We start from the raw sequence: 23,113 nt of genomic DNA, 5'->3' as shown, positions 1-23,113 counted from the left end.
ATATAAGAACCAATCAGAATCGAATATGCAAGTTAGCAGAGTGTTGATGTAAATGTCCAGTGGCTCACCAGAGGAAAGGGGTGGAGTTTGTAGAGTGGGGGTGGGGTTATAATTAGCATATTCATACAGTTGAGGTGTTTGTGCTTTTTTGTTGTTGCCTGAGACCCTCAGGAACACATTTTAAAGGTTCTTGTTCGTACCTGGGTCAGTGTTCACGCTAAAAAACTACGTTCCTCAGCGTTAAAAACGAACGCGATACTTTAATGCAGTAAAGTGAATGTGACGTGAAGGTGATTTTATTGCATGACTGTGAAAGCACCGTGTGTGTGTGTGTGTGTGTGATCGAGATTCGTCAACACTGTGGGATAGAACATCAGTGTGTGTGGGGGATAAGCATGCAGTGAAAATGTTAAACCGTGTGTGTGTGTGTGTGTGTGTGTGTGTGAGATGTCAACACAGGTCCATAATCTGGCACAAAGTTAATACGAGACAGAAAGCATTAACCATCTCTGATACTGTAGTGTAAATATTCGTACATTAGACTAAAAATGAGTCGAGTGTATAATAAGTCACGAGGAACTTTAGTGCTCTTCTGAAATCTCCGGCGTGTCGCTGAGACCCGGAGGAAAGTGTTTTATTTGCTGACGATGGGTAAAAGCTCTCCCCGGGCTTTCATGGCTTTAATCTTGGCCTTGATGTTCTCGTCCATGGCCTGCCTGCACCTCACGGCGTAGTGCGCCAGCGTCTCCTCTTTCTCGTCCCACGGAGGCAGAGCGTGGAAAACCTCCGGCGCGGCCAGACTCAGCTCCGCGATGGCCGCCGTCCTGGAGATGGTGTTCCGGTCCACGCCCACTCGGTCGAAAGCCACCTTCATGGAGACGCTGCGGCGGAATTCCTGCAGAGCCGTCATGTAGCGCGCGATCACGCCCACCACGTTCTTCACTGCGGGGAACGGACCACAACACGTGTTAGTTTAACGTATCCAGAGCAGATTTCCACATCGGGAGTTCAACATCAACACTGCACGACTATTTCTCTCTCGTTCGCTGTCGGAATGCAGAAAGTGACATTTTAGACATTACGGTGTTGTCTTTTTTCACTACACACTGAACTTCCTGTCACACAAACACACGTGGAAATAACGAGACGCTTTTAGTAACCCAAAAACTTCATAATAAATACAAATAATTTGGGGGATTACAGCTTTAACACGGGAAAATGCAGCGAAAATACAAAAAAGTCAATAAAAAGAAGATTATATCAAAATCTCATGAAGGTATAATGTTAATAAACAAGTATCTGTAGTCCTGAGTAAAATATAGTAAAACAAAATATGGAGGAAAAAACACAACGAAGTAACCAAGTGAATAAATGAACGAGTAAAGAAAGGTGTTTATAATTGAGTAGTGTGACGTTTCCTTCTCTCAGACGTGTGGATTAAAGGGTTACTCTAACAGAGCGTCTGCCCCCACGTCCCGTCGTTTGGACTGTTAAAGCCTCACGTACTCCTGACGCGCGTGTTCTCTCCGTCCCGGTTCCTCTTGGAGGAGAGCTTGATGGTTCTCTGTCGGTCTAGCGGGTGAACCTCCACCTCCTCAAACGAGTCAAACAGCGCCGGAGACTCGAACGGAGCTCCTTCATCAGGAAACGAGCTGATCAGCTGATGAGAACTTCCTGCCTCCATCTGACTGGAAGAATGAATTCGCCTCTTGTCTGACGAAGACACGAAACGCAACACAGGTTACAGAGGTTTAAACTTCTTAACACACACTGCATCCACCCTCATCATCATCATCCTCATCCTCTCTCTTCATCCTCCTCCTCCATGACCCCTTCTACACATCGGAACTTCATTACACTCTAACCGCTTTTATCTGGAGTTTTACTGTGTTTAAAATGGAGAAGTTAAAAGATTAACACTTCATTATGTAACTAAGGAACAGTTACATGGTTACATCATTACCCTCTTAACCTGTTACATCGTTACATCATTACACTGTTACATCATTACCCTCTTAACCTGTTACACTGTTACATCATTACCCTGTTACATCATTACCCTCTTAACCTGTTACATCATTACCCTCTTAACCTGTTACACTGTTACATCATTACCCTGTTACATCATTACACTGTTACATCATTACCCTCTTAACCTGTTACCCTGTTACATCATTACCCTGTTACATCATTACCCTCTTAACCTGTTACATCATTACACTGTTACATCATTACCCTCTTAACCTGTTACCCTGTTACATCATTACCCTGTTACATCATTACCCTCTTAACCTGTTACATCATTACCCTGTTACATCATTACCCTCTTAACCTGTTACCCTGTTACATCATTACCCTGTTACATCATTACCCTGTTACATCATTACACTGTTACATCATTACCCTCTTAACCTGTTACACTGTTACATCATTACACTGTTACATCATTACCCTCTTAACCTGTTACCCTGTTACATCATTACCCTGTTACATCATTACCCTCTTAACCTGTTACATCATTACCCTGTTACATCATTACCCTCTTAACCTGTTACCCTGTTACATCATTACCCTGTTACATCATTACCCTGTTACATCATTACCCTGTTACATCATTACCCTCTTAACCTGTTACACTGTTACATCATTACCCTGTTACATCATTACCCTCTTAACCTGTTACCCTGTTACATCATTACCCTGTTACATCATTACCCTCTTAACCTGTTACATCATTACCCTGTTACATCATTACCCTCTTAACCTGTTACATCATTACCCTGTTACATCATTACCCTCTTAACCTGTTACCCTGTTACATCATTACCCTGTTACATCATTACCCTGTTACATCATTACCCTGTTACATCATTACCCTCTTAACCTGTTACCCTGTTACATCATTACCCTGTTACATCATTACCCTGTTACATCATTACACTGTTACATCATTACCCTCTTAACCTGTTACACTGTTACATCATTACACTGTTACGTCATTACCCTCTTAACCTGTTACCCTGTTACATCATTACACTGTTACGTCATTACCCTCTTAACCTGTTACCCTGTTACATCATTACAGTTACGTCATTACCCTCTTAACCTGTCACCCTGTTACCCTCTTGCCCTGTTACATCATTACCCTGTTGCATCATTACCCTCTTAACCTGTCACCCTGTTACCCTCTTGCCCTGTTACATGTACCCTACAGGTACATCATTACTGTGCTACCTGTTCCACTGTTACCCTATACATCATTATGCTGTCACATTGTTGCCATGTTCCACTGTTACCCTGTTACATCATTCAGTTGTTATCTAGTTACACCATTATTTTATACTGTTGTCCTATTCCATGTTGTCCCCGTTATATTCTTACATATTTATGTTGATAGAACTGATGGAGTGAAATAATACTTTTGATCATTTTACATTTCCTGATTAATCATGATTTTGATTTGGAGAACAATCATGACTGAACTACAATGTTTTTTTGTTTTTAAATCTATTTTTGCACGGACTTGTGTACCCTTCAGGTGAGTACCTGGTCGGAGCTGGTCCTGGAGGAACTCGCAGATGAGCTCAGCTTTCTTGGTGAGTTCCTGCTGCAGCAGCTCTTTATCCTGCTTCAGGCTGCTGATGGTTTCTCCCAGCATCATGCTCTTATTCTTCTCCACCTGCAGGAGAGCCTTCAGCCTCTCGATCTCATACGCTGACACACACACACACACACACACACACAGAAAAAATCTGAACAAAAGATCTATACAGAACGTTAACCTTCAAAAAAAAAATACAAACTATTTCATATGGCATGTATTCTCCTTCCAGTTTCAAATGGACAGCTGCTACAGAGTAAACACACAAAACATCCGAGCCTGATTTTTCCACTGATTTTTATTAAAATATTTTGTTAGAAAATAAATCCTAACACCGACAATGCATCAAATATCAAAACCGATTATTTACACATCAAAAATAAATACAGACCGTAGCACTGACTCCACTCCACTCCACTCGTTTCTGTACTGCACGAATTATTATGAGGGAAATGTTCACGTGTACTTACAGGTCACTACAGTTTTACCTTTTCCGTCTAGGCCTCGTAACGTACAGGTAAAAGTAAAGAAGGAGAATATAAAATAGTGTAACCGACACACCTTCTAACCATCTATCATCTGATGTGGCTACGCAGCACACACTGGAAATAAAATCTACACAAATCTTGTAGCTAGGCCACTTTTAGATATCATAAACAATAACATGATTAAGATCGTTAAAGGAAAAAAAAAAGCAAACGTATGATCAACCTTTCACAGATGTGAGTCCTGTAGTTCTGTACAGTGCTACAAAACCCAAAAGATATCTGAAGAATAACGATCTGTGCAAATCAAATCAAATCGAGATAAGACATCGGATAGACACTGAAAATCTGAAATATAGTTACACCATGAATAATATTCCAATGTTTATTATAGATAATGATATAAGATGAAATATGCTACAAGGTTCACACAGAAACGTTTATGAAAAGGTAAAGTCTGAGACGGTTTCGCTCTACGCTGCTGTGATAAACACCACTCCTTTAAAAGGTCCACGTTAAACGATCTTTCATTGGTTTTCACTGTAACTTAAAGGACGCCTCCGCGTTTAACAGGGATTACCGAAATGTCACGTGCGCCCGTGTCCAAAATGATCCGTTCTCTGAGTGGGAGGGGCATACTCTCTCTCCCCTGTCAATCACAGGGCGGGGCGGTAGCCAATCATGTGCATCTGTGAGTTCATGTATGTGGAAGAGGGCAGACGGCGCTTCCCTAAGTGTGTGACGCTACGTGAGGAGCAGTTCGAAAAGATGTTTGGAGGCTTCACGTCTCAGAGGAAGCACGTGTCAACCTTCATCCTCCCCGTTCAGTAGCCAAGACCAAGTTAGAAACAAACACGGAGGACAGAGTGCTGGTGAAAACCGAGTCTTGCTAACGACCGAATACGAGACGAGACGTACGACGTCCCGAATGGAACGGGAACGCCTCCACCACAAAACCAGTCCTTCTTGTACGGCTCAGATACCATTAAAACACAATAAGGAAGCTGCTGGAGAAAATCTATTTCACATATTTGACCTCGTTGTGACCTTTGGATCAATTCCGAAATCCAATCAGTTCATCTGCTGGTTACGATGAAATCTCCAGATAGATCCTACAACCATCGGCTCGTGAGATATCCTGAGCTATAACGAAGAAGTTCAGACGTGTGAAAGCAGCCTTTACTGCAGTTAATAATGAACCGCTGAAAGACAACAGGACCTTACCTCGAGTCTTAAAGGGACGCTTCAGCCAAAAATGAAAATTCTGTTACCGTTTACTCAGCCTCATGTCGGTCCAAACCTGTACGCACTTCTTTCTTCTGCGCAACACAAAAGAAGATATTTTGAAGAATGTTGGTAACCAAACCGTTTTGGTGCCCATGGACTTCCACCGTATGGACAAAAAACCCCACAGACATTTCTCAAAATAGCTTCTTTTACTTTCCACAGAAGAAAGAACGCCATAGAGTTTTGGAACGACATGAGGATTAAATTTTGTGAGAACGATCCCTTTAAGTGTCAATTTTCCCCAGACGTCTGGAAATGAGCGTCAGACGTTCTCCAGAGCTGTCTGACAGAACTTTGGATATTGGAGATTTTGATGACGGCACTGCTACGTTTCTGTTTCGCGTACAGGCATCACTAATATAATAAACGCATGATGAAGCGGATTTAAAGCATGTTTATAAACGAAACGGCTGAAAGTCAGTGACGTAGAGCAGAAATCCAATACGGTTCACTCCTGTACATTTACGAGTGATCAGCAATAACAGCACGCTAACACCAGAACTCAGATGTACGACGGGCCGGACTTGTGGAACAGATACGGCCCCTGTGCTAACTTCTTCCTCTGTCCGATTCTCAGTCTGCACTTGTTGATGCACGCTTTCTTCAGCTTCGCCGATTCCACCGGCGTCCATCCATCCAGCGTGGAACACCGCAGAACGTACGCTGTGAAGGAATCAAAACCGTTTCATTACTAAAAACAAACCATTCCCATCTGATTAACTATACTTCATGAGCTATTTTTATCTTTCTGATTGGTCAGGAGGTGGGGATTAGTTCTCTAGAACAGCGGCTCTCACAGTAGCGCGGGTTTATATTAACGCTCTCGCTCTGATACCTGATCGTTTCTATAGTAACGGCTCATGAGAGTAAAGAGAGAGAGTAAAGAAAGAGAATAAAGAGAGAGAATAGATAGAGAATAAAGAGAGAGAGAGAATAAAGAGAGAATAGATAGAGAATAGAGAGAGAGAGAGTAAAGAGAGAGAATAAAGAGAGAGAGTAGATAGAGAATAAAGAGAGAGAGTAACGAGAGAGAGTAAAGAGAGAGAGAGAATGAAGAGAGAGAATAAAGAGAGAATAGAGAGAGAATAAAGAGAGAGAGAATAGAGAGAGAGAAAAGAGAGAGAGTAAAGAGAGAGAATAAAGAGAGAGAATAGATAGAGAATAAAGAGAGAGAGTAACGAGAGAGAGTAAAGAGAGAGAGAATAAAGAGAGAGAGAATAAAGAGAGAGAATAAAGAGAGAGAGAATAAAGAGAGAGAGTAAAGAGAGAGAATAAAGAGAGGGATGGTGAGGGAACGAGTGTTTATATCTGCTATAACGTAACCGACAAAAGGAACTCACTCATTTCATGAACATTAGATGTAAATATAAAGGGATAAAAAGTATGATGTCCCTTAATAAATAATAAATAGTAATTGTTGGTAAAATGGAGTAAGAGGAATAGAACACTACAGGGCGTGCTGTTATGGGGAAATAACCAACGTTGCAGTGGGAACAGTAACCCCGCTTCATCACACCACCCACGAAGTTGATCAGTTCCTAGAGCTCTTTTTTATCCATTTAGAGTTACAATTGTATGCAAAAGTTTACACACCCCTCACCGATCTACTTCTTTTGTTGTTTTTTTGACGTGAAATAAAGTAAACACAACTGCTGCAGCATTTAAAAATACTATTTAGAAATAAAACATTTCTGCAAAAGTTAATGCAGGGTTACTTTAGATCTGATGAACTTATAATGTCGAAGGGAAAAAAAGTTTGAACACCCTTCTTATTGTTAACTCTAAGAACGTAAAGACTTGTGGAAAAAACTATAAAGAAAGTTTACCAGAGCAGCTTTTAAACATTTAGAGGTGTTTCTTAGTTAAATAATCAGTTTTGTTCAAACCCATATTATTATTATTATTATTATTATTATTATTATTATTATTATTAGACCGCAATACATTTATAAAAAAAGAAGCTGCACTATTGCAGAGCTGCTGCTGCTAGTAAATTCATCAACACCTCCTGCCGGACCAATCAGAATCCAGAACTCTTAACAGCGCTTACATATAATCCCATCAACTTTTCTTCTGTCCAGGATTTTTTTCCCGTCCGGTACTTTGCCCCTTTTCCCGAAAGCCACGGCTCCGATGAGGTCCTCCTCGGTGAAGAAGTGTTCGAACAGCAGGTGGAAGAGCCGCATGCTGTCCTGACGGGACTCCTGGTGAATACAGGCCAGTTTATAAGGAGGGAGGAAGAGTCCGGAACCAGGAAACAGTTCCTGCTCTCCGGGACGAGGAGGACTGTGAACCTGCACGCGGGTCTCCTCATGGAACCGGAGAACCCGTGAGATGACAGCTTGGAGGTTCCGTAACGTTACGGGATCTGTCCGATGAAATAATAATAATAATCAAATAAACAGGTACGTAGACACCTCTTAATGTCTTACATAGTTAATTTACTTTGCAAATTAAATTACAATTTAAAAAAAAGTGAAGATAACTCTCACCCACGCTGGTGATGTACTCCTCCAGCTGCTTTCTCTCTTCAGAATGACCCTCGGTGTTCGGACAGAGCTCCGACGTGGACGGCCAGAACGGTTCCTCCGAGTTCAGACATCCTGCGATCAAGTTTAACACTCAATTCAGCTGGTACTATAGTTACAGCTCCATTAACCACAATTACTGCGTGAAATTTAAATATGTAAACAGTGTTGCTGAAACGTGTGCATGTGAGATGAGACAGGTTTGTTTGGAGTTTTTGTTTAATCCAATTACTCCACTTACAGCGCACTCGCACCAAATACACGTTAGATAGCGGACTAGGGTATTTAGGTGTACACAGAGTTTAAAGAAAATAAATAAATAATCATTTTCAACAAAGAAATTGGAAACGTTTTATTTGCAATTATGCAAAACTTCATCCAAATTATTTTCCCTATAAATACAAAAAGCTAAAGATCACAGCAAGTACAACAAAAATATAACAAAAGTCTTGCACAACTAACCCTGAGAGGCATTCAGGACGTTTACGCCGTCTTCTGTTCAACCTGTAAACATCATCACAATCATATTTTACCCACGTAACACACAAGACCTTTCACAAATTCAAAAAAAAATCCATGCGAAAGGTTTAGACTCGATTAGGAAGACGCGAAAATCCACTCACCGTTTCTTATCTCGTATCTCGCCGTTATAAAGGAAGCCGTCCGTTTTTCATCTGGAGTAAAAATAAAACGTCCACAGAGCGTCTTGGGGAATAAGAAGTCCTTTATTTCAGAGAGGGTAAGTTTAATAAGAGCCAAGTCGACTGACTGGAATGACACTGAGTGATGATTTTCGAGTCTCCGCTCGTGGAATCAAGGAGGCATTCTTTAGCGTTAAAACCTGATGTCTTTCGTCCTCACCGTGTGTATCCGTGAGCATGCCTAAGACTAATGGCATCTTTTTAGAAAAATAAAATCCAGAATCAGAATCGCTGTGTAATGACACCACTAGATAAACATAACGATCTGTACCACACTGGGCTGCACGATTAATCGTACTAATCACTGGGGCTGGGCGATGCACTGATAGAATATCGATGTCCTGATAAATGATTACGCCATACACGTCTCTGAGATATCGTTGGTACGGTGATGTATTATTATTTTTTTAAGCGTTTTTAATAATTACAAATAAAATGATACTGAATGGATGCCTTTGATTTGACCAAATTTTTTTTTAACTTAATCTTTGTAGGCGTTAAAGAAACGTATCGATGTTTTCTTTGTTTATTTTGCTACTGTTTTGCAGATAGTTTGTTAGTTAAATTATATATCGTGACACGCATCGTGTATCATAGAAACGTCCTCAATTATCGTGATACGATATTTTTGGCAGATCACCTACTAATCCCTCTGCCCACATCTCGGGCTGAAATCGGAGCGTAAAACGTCGTTACGAAGAAAATTACATTCTCACGAAACAGTACGAGACGAAGTTTGTGTGTTTACGGTGTTATAACTTGTCTTTAAGCAGTTCGATGCCATGAGAGTCCTCAGTAATGCTTGCTTTAGTTGAACCATGCAAGGTTCTGGGGGCGGAGCTTGGTGTACACGGTTGGGAACGAGGGCGGGGTCAAGGAGTCAATAAAAAAAAATCATTCAAATTTTGTTCATCTCTACACATTTATAATTTTAAAAAAGTGAAGTGAAAAGTGTAACGAAGCTGTAAATGTGTCGACTCACTCCTTTCGGAGCTGGAACTATTTTTCTTGAGGTGGTTGTGTGAGTGTAAAATAACCGGACTAGTTTTTACTGTACTGCTGCGATGTGCGTCATTTACACATAAAAGACAAAAAGTCCAGAAGAGCAGCTTTGGGAAGATTTTCTCTCACGTGTGTCTGATCTGAACACCGACACTGTTCCTGTGGAACGCCGGCAGATTTACATTTCTGTTTTACATTTAAATATTTAATAATATGAACACGAGAGCTGCCTGTAGACTTCAGCTCTACTCGAGTTTGGAGTACAAATGTTTTCTTTGGAAACAGTATGGAAATGTGTCCCATAGCAACTACATTTACTAAAATTCTATCAAACCATCCAATCATGTTGTGATTACCGGTTTGTTTAAACATTCACTGGATGCATTGGCAAAGTATGGGATTACTTGAAAAATGGTGACTCAAATGAATCATTCAAATAACCAGTGCTTCACTAAATTGAACATTTAAATGAATCAAATGGTCACTCAAACGAATCTGTTAAATAAATCACTGAAATAATCACTCAGATGAATCACTCAAGTAACAACTCAAATGAATCATTGAAATGAATCAGTCAAATTAATCATTCATATAACGACCGATTCCAGAAATTGAACATTTAAATGAATCAAATGGTGACTCAAATGAACCATTCAAAGGAATCATTCAAATGACCACTGAATTCCTAAATTGAACATTTAAATGAATCAAATGGTCATGCAAATGAATCAGTTAAATAAATCATTGAAATAATCCCTCAGATGAATCACTCAGATGAATCACTCAGATGGTGTCATTATGTTTTCCTAAGATATCTGCTGCATGGTTAAAATATCAGAACCTTTCTTCAGAAGACAACGAGATCTTTGTGAGGAGTTATTGAACGTGAAAACTATTAAACCTTGTCTAGAGTATAAAATATATTTACCTGTGTCACCTTTGGGCTCTGCGCTGAGACTGTGTGCTGCTAAAATGTCCATTTCGGGGTGCACCACACCTGAAGGATCCTCGAAGGGCAGGCTGAAATCCCCGTTAGGAAGCACTTCCACCATGTCACTCCTTCCTGCTTGGCTCAGAGATGCCGTGCTCTGATTGGCCGCCGGGTTCACGTGCGAGTTCATGTGCGTTCTGTTTTGAGAGCCACCGATTGGCGTGTGCATGTGTTTGGTCACGGATGATGAGGAGCTCTCCAGCGGTGAGGAGGACACACCTACCAGATCTCCGTCCTCCAGTAGCTGTGGATTGTGTGGTGCTGAAGATCTGGATGAAGGTCTGATCTGAGACGTGGGTTTGGGTGACTGGGAGACGCTACACGACGGAGCGCTCTCCGAGGCGGCTTGTGCTTGTGCGTTAGCCACCGTGTAATAGTCTTCGGCTCGCTCTTGCTTGATTTTCTTTGCTCCTGGATCGGCGGAGTCGTCCGAGCTCGGGCCCTTAGTGCTTCGTTTTCTGGGCGTGACCCTGGGCTCGGAATCGCCTTCTTCATCGGTGGCAGAGGACTCGCACACGATGTCGAACAGGTGCTCCTCGGCGTTGTCGTCCATCTCGGACGGCTCGCTGCAGTTGGAGAAGTCGTACGAGTCTCGGGTCTGGTTCGAGTCGCCTTTGCTCGTTTTGGCCGCGCTGCTCAGGAACCTCGGCGTCGAGCTGCTCTGCATGGCCGCTGCTCCCTGCATCAGGGATTCGGAACTGATCCCTCGGCCGCTTCGCTCAAAACACATCCGATCCTTGTGGGCCGTTTTACAGGAGGACGTTAAGGGCCAGTGGTAGGCGTGGCCGGCGCTGCAGCCCCAAAGTGCCGTCAGGTTTCCGTGAGCTCCCTCCGTCAGCAAGTGCTTCAAGCTCGGGATCAGCGTGCAGATGGTTCCGTGACTGTGCGCCCATTTCACCAGTTTAGACAAGCTGTCAGCCGAGGTGTGTAAGCAGTCCCCCATGATCAGCGTCCTCGCCTGACAACATTCAGAATCACATTAAATCTTAATTAAATCACAAGCTGCTATAATGTAAACCTTTCACAGCATTATACGAAATATAAATAAATACAAAACTGTCCTTATCCTGCTCTAGTCTCTGTGCCTGTTTCCCATCACATAACGGAAGTTTGCATGGTGTGTGAGAAGCTGAGTAATACTGTATTCATCATCTAACCACCAAATAAGTCTAAATACTGTTCAGAATTTCTTTACTTTATGGTAGTGTGTTTCTCTCGTGACTCTGTCAGACATTCAAATAAGATTTTAGACATTAAAATAAATAAAAAACCCACAATCAACCGCACGGGTTTTGTGTCTGAATCTTAAACGAAGTTATTCCAGGAATATACTGTTTAATTAGGATCCCGAACGTCATCGTTATACTAATTTCCCAAATGAATATAAATATTAGTTCCTAAATATGTCCTTCAGTAAAATGTCTCTCAATCCTGGTCCTAGAGAACCCCTGAATTCTCCTATGTGTTTAGTGTGACATAAGTAAATGTGTGTGTGTGTGTGTTAGAGCAGGGAAACACGCATGATTATGGTTGGAGCTAAAGTCTTCAGGAAGGTAGATCTCCAGGAACAGTGTGGGTCACTAGTGATGGGAATTCTGGCTCTTTTCACTGAGTGAGTCAGATCATTTGACTCAGCTGGTCAATACAAGTCGACTCTTTCAGCTCCCAAATGGCTCATTGCATTTATTATTATTATTATTATTATTATTATTAGTGATATTTTGACGTGTGATTGTTCTTCTTTGCATAACTATGACTGAACTGTTTAACAAAGTCCTCCTTTACCTTTTAATAACACTACTTGACTTTATAAAATATAGAAATAATTGTTAAATCAGCAAGGCGTTACAAATGTGCCGTTGAAGCATTTTGTTTACATTTACAGCAAGAGTAACAGTCCTGCCTACAGCTAGAAACAAAAAAAAGAGAGAAAACATATATAAATACAGCTCCTATATCATACATGCGAGTCGACTCAACGAGTCGATTCGTTCGCGAACGACAGAAAAACACCGTCAGGTTTAAGATAGACACGGTTTTATTAGATGAAAACCTGATCGATTTGCTTGATCATGTTTATAACTTCACGCCATTGATTTTTTCGTAATTATTTTGCACATAACGTTGTATTTTGGATAAATATCTCACCTGACACTGACAGCAATGATTCAAGTGACACCATTAACAGTAAAACGGTGTCTTTATCTTAAACCTGAGGCTACACTGTAAGGTTAGCTCTACCTGACCGCACAGGTGACAGCTTAGCTAGAGTGCTAATCATACAGCTAAATCAAACAACAGTTAAGCTAGCCATCTCCAGTGTGTCCGCGAAATAAAGACTATTAAACCCGTCTATCAATATAAACACAGAGTCAAGAAGATCTGAGTAACGGCAGCTAGCTAGACAGGTAAGCTAGCTAGCTAACACGGTTTAACAAAGAGCGCTAGCATCAGCGCTAAAATAAATATTTACCTTCACACAGGAGATTAAACAGCGACAGGGCTCACATGTGGTGATATGTTAAATCTTCTGCAATATCAAACACCAGTTAATTCCTACTCATCATCGGGTTAAACACTTATTCAATTCAAATATAACTATATATACATATATATATGACGGATGTTTTTATCCCAAACAAAAATGGATTCTTTAGCTCTTTTCTTCAGGATGAGACTTTTACTGAACGTCACTTCCGGTTGCGAATAGCCGTGACATTCATCTAATTATTCATTTTTAAAACACTTATTTGGTTAATAAAAGGGATGGTAAGAGGATATTACGTCGTTATTTTCATTTGCATATTTACGTTTTATTAAATACGTCGAGTAAATAAATAAATAATAAAAATGTTTGCACCGCATTCGGCTTCCTGTTCCCTATACACTTGCTGTATGCAGAACGGCTTTTACACCCTAAGTAGTGCACTACATGTCTCCAGTAGGAAGTGATTTGGGATGTAACCGGTTTCATGTGCCCAATTAGGACACAGAAAGATAACGGAGTCAATAGCACTGCACTCCGCACTTCACAAAACTACCCCTGCTGAACAGACAATAGAAACCATCACAGAAATTCTAATATTTTCCGCTACAAATACCATTACAAACCATCAGCTAACCGTTACCGGTCCTTAATGGTATCCACTAGACATAACATGCCACTAATAGAAGGCAACAAATGACCAGTACAGACCCACAGCGACCATTACAGTTTCCATTAAAACCAATACAATTCCCATTATAACCATTACAGACTCTATTTCATGGTTTTGATTGTTTTTTTTTTCCCCAGCATGCACACCAGACCCCTTTATATTCAGTTATTAACATTATACTTATTAAATACTAAACAGTTTCCAGCGTAGCTTCTGTGTATCTTTGTACTGCGCTCTTCTCAGACCGTTGTGTGTGTGTACTTTGCATAGTCTTGCGTACTGTTGTGTTGCACCATGGTCCTGGAGAAACGACACTTCGCTCCAATGTATACAAGCGACTGGATATAGAGAGGAATGACAATAAACACCCACTTGAAATATATGTTCACATGCATTTGTCATGTTTTTGATGACAATAATCGTAATTATAATATTGCACTCCCTTCCGGGAATATTTTATTCACACTACATTTATGCTTTGCTCTTTTCCAGAGTAAAATTGGTAGTGTATTATTTCTCTCCACTCCAAAGCTCAAGAAGGTTAAAAATTGTTTTGGATAAAAGTCTCACACTGTGTACTGGATTAACCCTTTACTACATGCTGCATGGCAACATACCATTCATGTCCAGTTTTTTTTTATAGGCAATAATACAAAACTAAAGGAAAAAGGGGGCTTTAACTTTGGCATAAAGGAAAATGCAATGTCTTGCGTCATGAGGGAGAGTCCAGGGAGACGGATGCACATGCAGAACTTCTTTATTATAGACAAAACACAGGGAACACACCCAAGGAAGAGAAAACACTAGGACAAGCAGAAACTCATAAAACAAAACTAGTAAATACTAAATATAAACAAACAGTGCATAAACCAAACAGTAACAATTTTTTTTTATAGTTAATAATATTAAAAAAAAAAATAAAAAAAAACAACAGCTCACAAACATGACCTGATGAAGCAATGCACCAGCAACTAAGGAGAAAAAGCCAAGGAACTTAAATAGAGCACTAATCAAGCAGGAAATAACAAACAGGTGAGCATGATTGCAACAGGAAATAGGGGCGACAACAGAAGAAGTTCTACATGGCGAACAAGGTGCCCTCTAGTGGTCTAGCATGGTCATGACATGGTGAAAGCTTCCTCTGAGGACTCTCAAAACTGCATTAATTTCTCAATATTTAGGCAAAACTACTTAAAATGAAAACACTCTCTGAGATAAGTTAACTTTCATTTTTTTGTCATTTACACAAGTTTAGATATTGTGAGTATTCTATGGTAAAATGTAATTGTTGCCATATGGCAAGATGTGATGATGAAATTGTAGTGTGTGTGTGTGTGTTCATGAACTGATATTACCAGCTACCCCCTCCCCCCCAAATATTTTATATGTTTTTATTACTTGAACTAATTCAAGTAATAAAAATCCATGAAAACATTTTTGCTGTAAATGTAATCAATTAGATTTTATAATTATCACAAATAAATGGATTAAACCAGACAATTTAACCCGCCTGACTTCTTTAATCTGCCCCTCCGCCCCCCCCCATACTGTTATATTATCTATAAAAAAAGGAAAACAGGACGAAGCCGTTTGAAAATAAGAATGGTTTAATAGCTGATGGTTTAACAGACCAGAACATTTCTGATTACAGCTTGGACTTGTTCATCATCGCCATCATCTTCTCCATCTTGATGGCCAGAGACATGTCACCTTTGATCTTCAGCTTCCCGGACATGAAGGCCATCGTGGGCTTTAATTTCCCTGTGAACACGAGCACCACGTCATCGTACTCACTGTTTATTACCGTGTAATTTCACACAGACGTCTCTTTAAGCTTCGCTAGCGGCTGTGAAGGGTCTAATGTTTAAATGTTTAAATATGTTTAATGTTTAAGGGTCTAATGTATACATTTTATTCAATTAATATTTAAATTTTATTAATTATTAGCACTCTATAACTTTTAATGAATTATTTTAATGTGATGTGAGTGGGAAATAATATTTGAATAATATCAATACTGTAATCAATTATTTTTATTTCATGCATGCATAAAAAAAGTTTTTAAAAAATTAAAAAAAAAAAGTGCACAGGTTAGAAACCATCATCATAAAAACTGCTGACATTATAATAAATTATTGTTGTTATTTTATATTTATGATTTTAATTATTTTATATTAATCTGGGGGTTAATATTCAACACTAACTTTACACTTCATTAGAGTTTATGCACAAACTAATAATCACATTTCTGATTATTATTATTATTATTATTATTATTATTATTATAATGGAATGTTTTAAAATGTATGAAATGCAAAAAACATTTTTTTATTTGAAAAATCTTTTGTTGGATTGGGAAAATGCTTAACTATTAAGAGTCGCTTTATGAGATGAATGTAAGTTTATTGTGTTTTTATGATTAGACATATGATCTCCTTTAATACGCATTTTATCATCAGGGTGCGACATGAAGCTATATTATTGATTTTATTTTGCATTGTTGCCCCTCACCTGTGAACATCTTGATGAAGTCTTCACTGTTCAGACTCATCTCCACGTCTGCCTTGGCTGCGGGTTCTCCGCTGCCTGCTGCACCTGCACCGTTCTTCAGGTCGATATACCAGACTCCGGCGTGTTCTCCTAAAATAACAGAGCTTCAGATCACGTTTCTGCATCTGTCCTAGAGCGCACGGGATTAGATTAGTGATCCAGAGTGTCTAGTTTGGATTAAGAGCGAGGACACGCACCAGACAGCTGGAATGTGTAGACCCCCTGCGTGGATTTGATCAACTCGGGGCTGATCACACCTTTAATCACAGTAAAGATATCAGCGATGGGGCTGGAGGGAGCGTCTGCACTTGTTTTTTCAGGAGTGGCATCTGATATACACAGAGACAGGGAGAGAGAGGGGAAAAAAAAAGGACTACTTACTAGCTGAGAGCAAAAGTTTGTGTCCCCAGGGCTTTTAAAAGGAAAAAGTACAAACACACAGCTAGGTTATTATTTTATCGATGAATTCCAGGAAATTCCATCCATGGCTAAGATCCAACAGAGCAAAACTGGCTGTACTCTCAGAGTGGGAGGAGCATAGTCTCTCTCACCTGTCAATCACATTGACACTAGGTAATGGTGGGTGTGTGTGAGCGCATCTGAGTGTGAGAGGGTAAATAGCACTTTCCTCAGAGTGTAGCGATTGGCAGTTTCATAATGATAAATATTATTTTCATGGTTTGACCAATCAGTGATCTGCACTGTTTTTAGCTCCGCCCACACACTGAGACCTGCCCATCTCTGAAGAGGAATAATGCAGAGTTCCTCTGAGACGAAAATAAGTCATAACACAATACGTTTTCAATATAGTCCTTTTACTACTCGTGTGTCTAACGTGTCTGTCGAAACCATGACCTGGCCGACATTTTCACTGTTAATCTGCTCACAGTGTTCGAATGTCTCTGCGCTGAGGAGAGAAAACAGCATTTTAATCACTTTCTATTTTATAATTACCATCGAAAAGACAAATTTTAACTAAAAGCTGAATTTGCTCCAAAATTTGAAGCGTGTCCCCGGAGAAATGAAAGACGCGCACCGTGATCCTGCAGCTGCTTCTTCAGTGTCTCAGGATCTTCGTCCAGGAAGAAGTCAGGAAGCAGTGGATGACCTGAGTGAAATAAAAGAAAAAAAAGAAAAAAGAATGAAATAAATCAATGTCAATGTCAAGCACCTTACAAAATGATTTTAAAACTAGTCGCTGCGTCTGTGCCACGCCCACCTGGCTGCACCGCGTACACGTCAAAGTCTTTAATGCCCTCCTTCTTGAGGACGTCCTCGTCTATGATGAAGTGTCCTGTGTAGCTGACGGGTTTGCTGAGGATGGCGTAGGCAGCGTCGGCCATGATGTCCACCATCCTGCACTGTTTCGCCACGCCTGATCCTCCGAGCATCTCCATCGCCGCAGTCTGAATGGCTTTAACCATGAAAACACAATCATGATGCAGGATTTATAAAGCACACTGCAGCACACACTCACCTGTCCGGGGACGGAGCCAACTCGCCATGAAAAGACATTTCACCTGTCCTGAGTCAACACTCACCTATCCCAGACAGAAAATAACTGTCTCACTGGTCCGGGACAATGGAATAACAAGGTCCAGGAATAACTCATCTGGCCTAGAGAACAACAACTCACCTATCCTCATCTGTCCCGGGACAATGCACCTGCACAGGACAACAACTCACCTATCCTCATCTGTCCCGGGACAATGCACCTGCACAGGACAACAACTCACCTATCCTCATCTGTCCCGGGACAATGCACCTGCACAGGACAACAACTCACCTATCCTCGTCTGTCCCGGGACAATGCACCTGCACAGGACAACAACAACTCACCTATCCTCATCTGTCCCGGGACAATGCACCTGCACAGGACAACAACTCACCTATCCTCGTCTGTCCCGGGACAATGCACCTGCACAGGACAACAACAACTCACCTATCCTCATCTGTCCCGGGACAATGCACCTGCACAGGACAACAACTCACCTATCCTCATCTGTCCCGGGACAATGCACCTGCACAGGACAACAACTCACCTATCCTCGTCTGTCCCGGGACAATGCACCTGCACAGGACAACAACAACTCACCTATCCTCATCTGTCCCGGGACAATGCACCTGCACAGGACAACAACTCACCTATCCTCATCTGTCCCGGGACAATGCACCTGCACAGGACAACAACTCACCTATCCTCATCTGTCCCGGGACAATGCACCTGCACAGGACAACAACTCACCTATCCTCATCTGTCCCGGGACAATGCACCTGCACAGGACAACAACTCACCTATCCTCATCTGTCCCGGGACAATGCACCTGCACAGGACAACAACTCACCTATCCTCGTCTGTCCCGGGACAATGCACCTGCACAGGACAACAACAACTCACCTATCCTCATCTGTCCCGGGACAATGCACCTGCACAGGACAACAACAACTCACCTATCCTCATCTGTCCCGGGACAATGCACCTGCACAGGACAACAACTCACCTATCCTCATCTGTCCCGGGACAATGCACCTGCACAGGACAACAACAACTCACCTATCCTCATCTGTCCCGGGACAATGCACCTGCACAGGACAACAACAACTCACCTATCCTCATCTGTCCCGGGACAATGCACCTGCACAGGACAACAACAACTCACCTATCCTCATCTGTCCCGGGACAATGCACCTGCACAGGACAACAACAACTCACCTATCCTCATCTGTCCCGGGACAATGCACCTGCACAGGACAACAACAACTCACCTATCCTCATCTGTCCCGGGACAATGCACCTGCACAGGACAACAACAACTCACCTATCCTCATCTGTCCCGGGACAATGCACCTGTAAAGGACAACAACAACAACAACTCACCTGTACGAGGCCATAGTGCATTAACAGCGATAGATCCACGGAATTCTTCAGCCATCCCGAGGACACACATGGACATGCCGTATTTGGCCATGGTGTAAGCTGTACGCAGACACACGCACACACAGTTACAATATGTAAAAATGAAAGCTTAGGGTTCTCCAGGTGAGGTTCTTACCTGTGTGGTTCTTAAACCAGATGGGATTGAGGTTGAGAGGAGGACTGAGGTTGAGGATGTGAGGGTTTTTACTCTTTAACAGATGCGGGATGCAAAGTTTAGACCTGAAAACGAGTGAAAATCACGGAACAGAACTCACTACAACGTGGTGGTCAGTCCTTTAGCTTTTTCTTATGCAAATAAAATGAGATAAATTTACATAAAAGTCTACTTTAAAGCCTTTAAACCAGCAACATGAACATTTTACTTCCATTTTTAAAGGTAGAAACTAGGGGTGAAGAAAAAAAAAAATATCCGAATCAGAAAAATCGGCCCAACTATCTATGCTCTATTGTTTTTATTTTATTTTCAAAACTATAGAATAGAGTTTAAACATTTTAACACCACACTGTAGAGTTCAGGAGGAAATTAAATGAGTCTTTTGGAGATTAAACCAGATCAAAAGTGTGAAACCAGATCAAACCAAACAGCAAATGAATCAAAAGAATCAATTTCACTTGATTCAGAGTCACTTTGACTCTAACTCTGATAAACGGACTAATAGGTCCTGCCAGAAGTTTTTTGATTACAGCACATTTTTGTATAAACTTCCATCCTGCTTTCTGTCTTTCTATTCTTCACCGAACAACAAACACAACAGACCTTCTCACGTCTTTGTCAACATTGTGACTTTTTCTGTTGAAAATAAATGTTGAAATTTCTCTAAAAGGGCTAAGCAAACACTGCTGGGGTTTCTCTTTTAAGTTACACGGTTAAAAACGCAAAAGAAGGAGTCAAGAGATGAAATGTAAGAACGCCAATGAAACAGAGTGTTTATACTCACGTCAGATACGTTCCTCTCAGATTGATGCCCAACATGAGGTCCACTTTCTTCATGGGCGTGTCCAGTGTTCCCGTCAGGTTAATGGCGCTGGCGTTGTTCACCACGATGTCGATCCCTGTAGTCATGGCAATGACAGAACATTTAATAAAAATTAAGAAAAGAACATCTCCTCGAGTTAGAGTTCTGTGTCCGTCTCTCACCTCCGAATTTCTTCACGGCGTTCTCCACCGCCTCGCTGACCTGCTTCTCATCACGAACATCCACGATACACGGCAGAGCTTTTCCTCCTGCTGCTTCAACTGGGAGATAAAACACCACCGTTAGTGCCTCATTACACCAAAACACTGTTTAATAAATACCCCTAATCGTGATACTTTTACAATAAAAGTCTTGGCACCCCCATGAAAAATCGTGTGTGGATTATTTTGTAAACGAAACGAGAACACGCTTCCATGAAAGAATTCTGCAGATTTAAAACGCCGTTTATTAGTTATTTGCTGGATTTAACAAGATGAGCAACATAGCGTCAAAAACGGAGCATGTGCTAAAGTTTACACACCCTCACAGTTGCTCTCAGAACTTGACTGGTTTGTTATAAAAACCAGAAGAAATTCTGTGCAGTAAAATTGTAAAAAAAACATTTTAAACTGCTTTGACAGATCGACCCACATCACCGTGACTGACACGCTGTTTGGATTAAAAGGTTCTTACTCTCCTCAGCAGCTGTGTAGATGGTTCCGGGCAGTTTGGGGTGCGTCTCAGCAGTTTTGGCTGCGATCACTACGTTGGCACCGTCTCGGGCAGCTTTCAGTGCGATGGCTTTACCGATGCCTCGACTCGCTCCGGTGATGAACAGGGTGCAACCGGACAGCTTTCTGGAACAGTGCACGGGTCCGGGGGGAGGAGGGGTGAGAAGAGAAACTTGAAAATTAGAAAGAAACAAATCTTACAACACATTATTTTATTCAGAACATACACTAGGTTCTATCTAGTACCTTGATGGCTCTCTTAGAGGTTCTAGGCAGAACTAAACATTTGCATTTACAAACCTAGAAGCCTGGAGGAACATTTTTTAATCGTGCATGGGGAAGAAGTGGGACAAACGTCACTGGCACTTCATTGCACCTGCGCATGCATGCAATTTAGAACAAAGGTCACGTGTTAATACTGAAAGCGTTTAAAGCGTTTATTAAACACGTGCATTACATTCATTATTCGAATCAGACATTAAACCTGTTTGTTAATAAACTCATTTGAACTCAATGACAATTTAACAGCTACAAGATCAACTTTTTTTATAAGATAAACCCTTGAACAGCTGGAACAGCTGCTTGAGCGGATTTCAGTCAAGTGAATAAAGTGTACAGCGCAGTCATGTCAACTTTAGACGAGTTTCAGTTGATCTAGTTATCTACAGGCCGAACTCACCCTGTGTTCTGCAGCATTGTGCACTTTATCAGCTCCTCACACCGCTTTCAGAGTCTAACAGAATTAACGCTGAAATCAGTGAAGTTCTCTTAATAAACCGACGCAGGTCACAGCCGCTCGTGCCCTTTAGCACAGTTTATTATTTATGTACACGACTTTACTTCCGGTGCAGCTTCTTCGTTGGTGGTCCAAAACCCGGATGTACGGAAAAGAACCCCCTCGATATATCGTTTAGTTTTTGTCCTATTAGAATACATTTCCGAAATATTAATTCACTGGGGGGAAAAAAAAAACTATTAAAACGGTTTAGGTTCAAACCTGACAATATTTTCATTCCGCCATATTTTGGATGAGATAACTCCAGCGCCCTCTGCTGGATAAACGTCTTCTTCCTCCTCTTCAATATTTATTTATATTTAATACAAATAATATTTAATGATAGGTTACAGTAATACTGGAGTATAAGCTCCAGGGAAGGTGATACAATGATAAATGTAATGAATGGGGCAAAAGAGCAGGTATAGAGCCACAAATGTGCAACAAAGTATCTGAGATCAACACAGCGTCTACAGATTGTACAGTTATAAAGTGGGATAATGTGATGAGTAGCATCAGTGCATAATGCAACCCAGTGCAAAACTGTAATACATGTACAATGAGCTTATTCTAGGAACAGGCTCCAGTGCACAATAATGTCCCGGCACAGTGATGAATTATCGTACAGGGTGATTTTTGTTGGTAAGAACGACCTCCTGTACTGTTCCTTGCTACAGCAGAGCTGAAGCAGAGTCTTATACTTGAAGATGTACTGCTGTTTGACCAGTGGAGGGGATGGGATGTGTTGTCCAGCATGGATGATAGTTTGCATCAAAACTGTCTAGGGGGCATCACAGAACAGAGCCAGTCTTCTTTATCAGTTTGTTGAGCTCCTCATGTCTCTGGCTCTAACAAATGTTTTGTTTTTGCACATTTAACACAGGATGGATAAGCTGAACAACAACAACAACAACAACAATAATCATTTCTTATTCTTGTTGTTTCTATTGTTGTGAGAAGCCAAATAGTATAATGTGTTATTTAGAAATTTGGTAATATTTCAGATATCATGTATTATATTAAAAAAGAAAATCTATCCACACCTTATACACTGTATAGTGTGCTGTTTCTGGAGTTGATCCATTTCGTTGTTGTGTCTAAATGAATAGTGGAGAATATCTCACAATGTACCGCTAAAGGTCAGTATGAAATCATATTTACCCCAGCAGGTTCAGAATGCAAATTATTCACATATCTATCTATCTATCTATCTATCTATCTAGTTCCCTCTTTAGACTTTTATTGGATGTTGTTGTATAACCCGTGTCGATAGAGGGCGCTGTATGTTACCCTACTCTTCTTAATGCTCTGGAACATTTAAGCCCTTTTCAGGTTACTAATATAAAGATTAGATTTGGCATAAAAACAGTGACCCGTGCATTTGTACTTTTTACTTTGTTTGTTTGAAAC

The 23,113-nt window shown here is 41.0% G+C and overlaps 2 protein-coding genes across 3 annotated transcripts; both read right to left on the bottom strand.

The window, feature by feature from the left end:
- Positions 1 to 55: 55 nt before the first annotated feature.
- LOC128620391 (uncharacterized protein KIAA1958) lies at positions 56 to 13,255 on the bottom strand. 2 transcript variants are annotated; one of them, XM_053645352.1, is made up of 5 exons: positions 13,069 to 13,255; positions 10,533 to 11,553; positions 3,547 to 3,714; positions 1,507 to 1,713; positions 56 to 942 (listed from the first exon to the last, which is right to left on the bottom strand). In XM_053645352.1, exons 2-5 carry the CDS (start codon positions 11,536 to 11,538, stop codon positions 635 to 637), a joined length of 1,689 nt encoding a protein of 562 aa, XP_053501327.1. In that variant the 5' UTR covers positions 11,539 to 11,553; positions 13,069 to 13,255; the 3' UTR covers positions 56 to 634. The 2 variants fall into 2 exon arrangements, with proteins under 2 accessions (XP_053501327.1, XP_053501328.1); XM_053645353.1 differs by lacking the exons at positions 56 to 942; positions 1,507 to 1,713; positions 3,547 to 3,714 and adding exons at positions 3,724 to 6,036; positions 7,424 to 7,741; positions 7,866 to 7,976.
- Positions 13,256 to 14,494: 1,239 nt separating this feature from the next.
- On the bottom strand, positions 14,495 to 21,956 carry hsdl2 (hydroxysteroid dehydrogenase like 2). The gene is made up of 11 exons (XM_053645354.1): positions 21,608 to 21,956; positions 20,891 to 21,054; positions 20,380 to 20,478; positions 20,180 to 20,294; positions 19,357 to 19,460; positions 19,182 to 19,280; positions 17,523 to 17,717; positions 17,340 to 17,411; positions 16,501 to 16,632; positions 16,265 to 16,393; positions 14,495 to 15,514 (listed from the first exon to the last, which is right to left on the bottom strand). The coding sequence occupies exons 1-11, from the start codon at positions 21,622 to 21,624 to the stop codon at positions 15,399 to 15,401; spliced, it is 1,242 nt and encodes a 413-aa protein (XP_053501329.1). The 5' UTR covers positions 21,625 to 21,956; the 3' UTR covers positions 14,495 to 15,398.
- Between the last annotated feature and the right edge of the window lie 1,157 nt (positions 21,957 to 23,113).

This window comes from Ictalurus furcatus, chromosome 16 (assembly GCF_023375685.1).
Source record: "Ictalurus furcatus strain D&B chromosome 16, Billie_1.0, whole genome shotgun sequence".
NCBI classification, from domain to species: domain Eukaryota; kingdom Metazoa; phylum Chordata; class Actinopteri; order Siluriformes; family Ictaluridae; genus Ictalurus; species Ictalurus furcatus.
The sequence above is the reverse complement of the archived record's forward strand: the minus strand, read 5'-3'. Positions and strand labels throughout refer to the sequence as shown.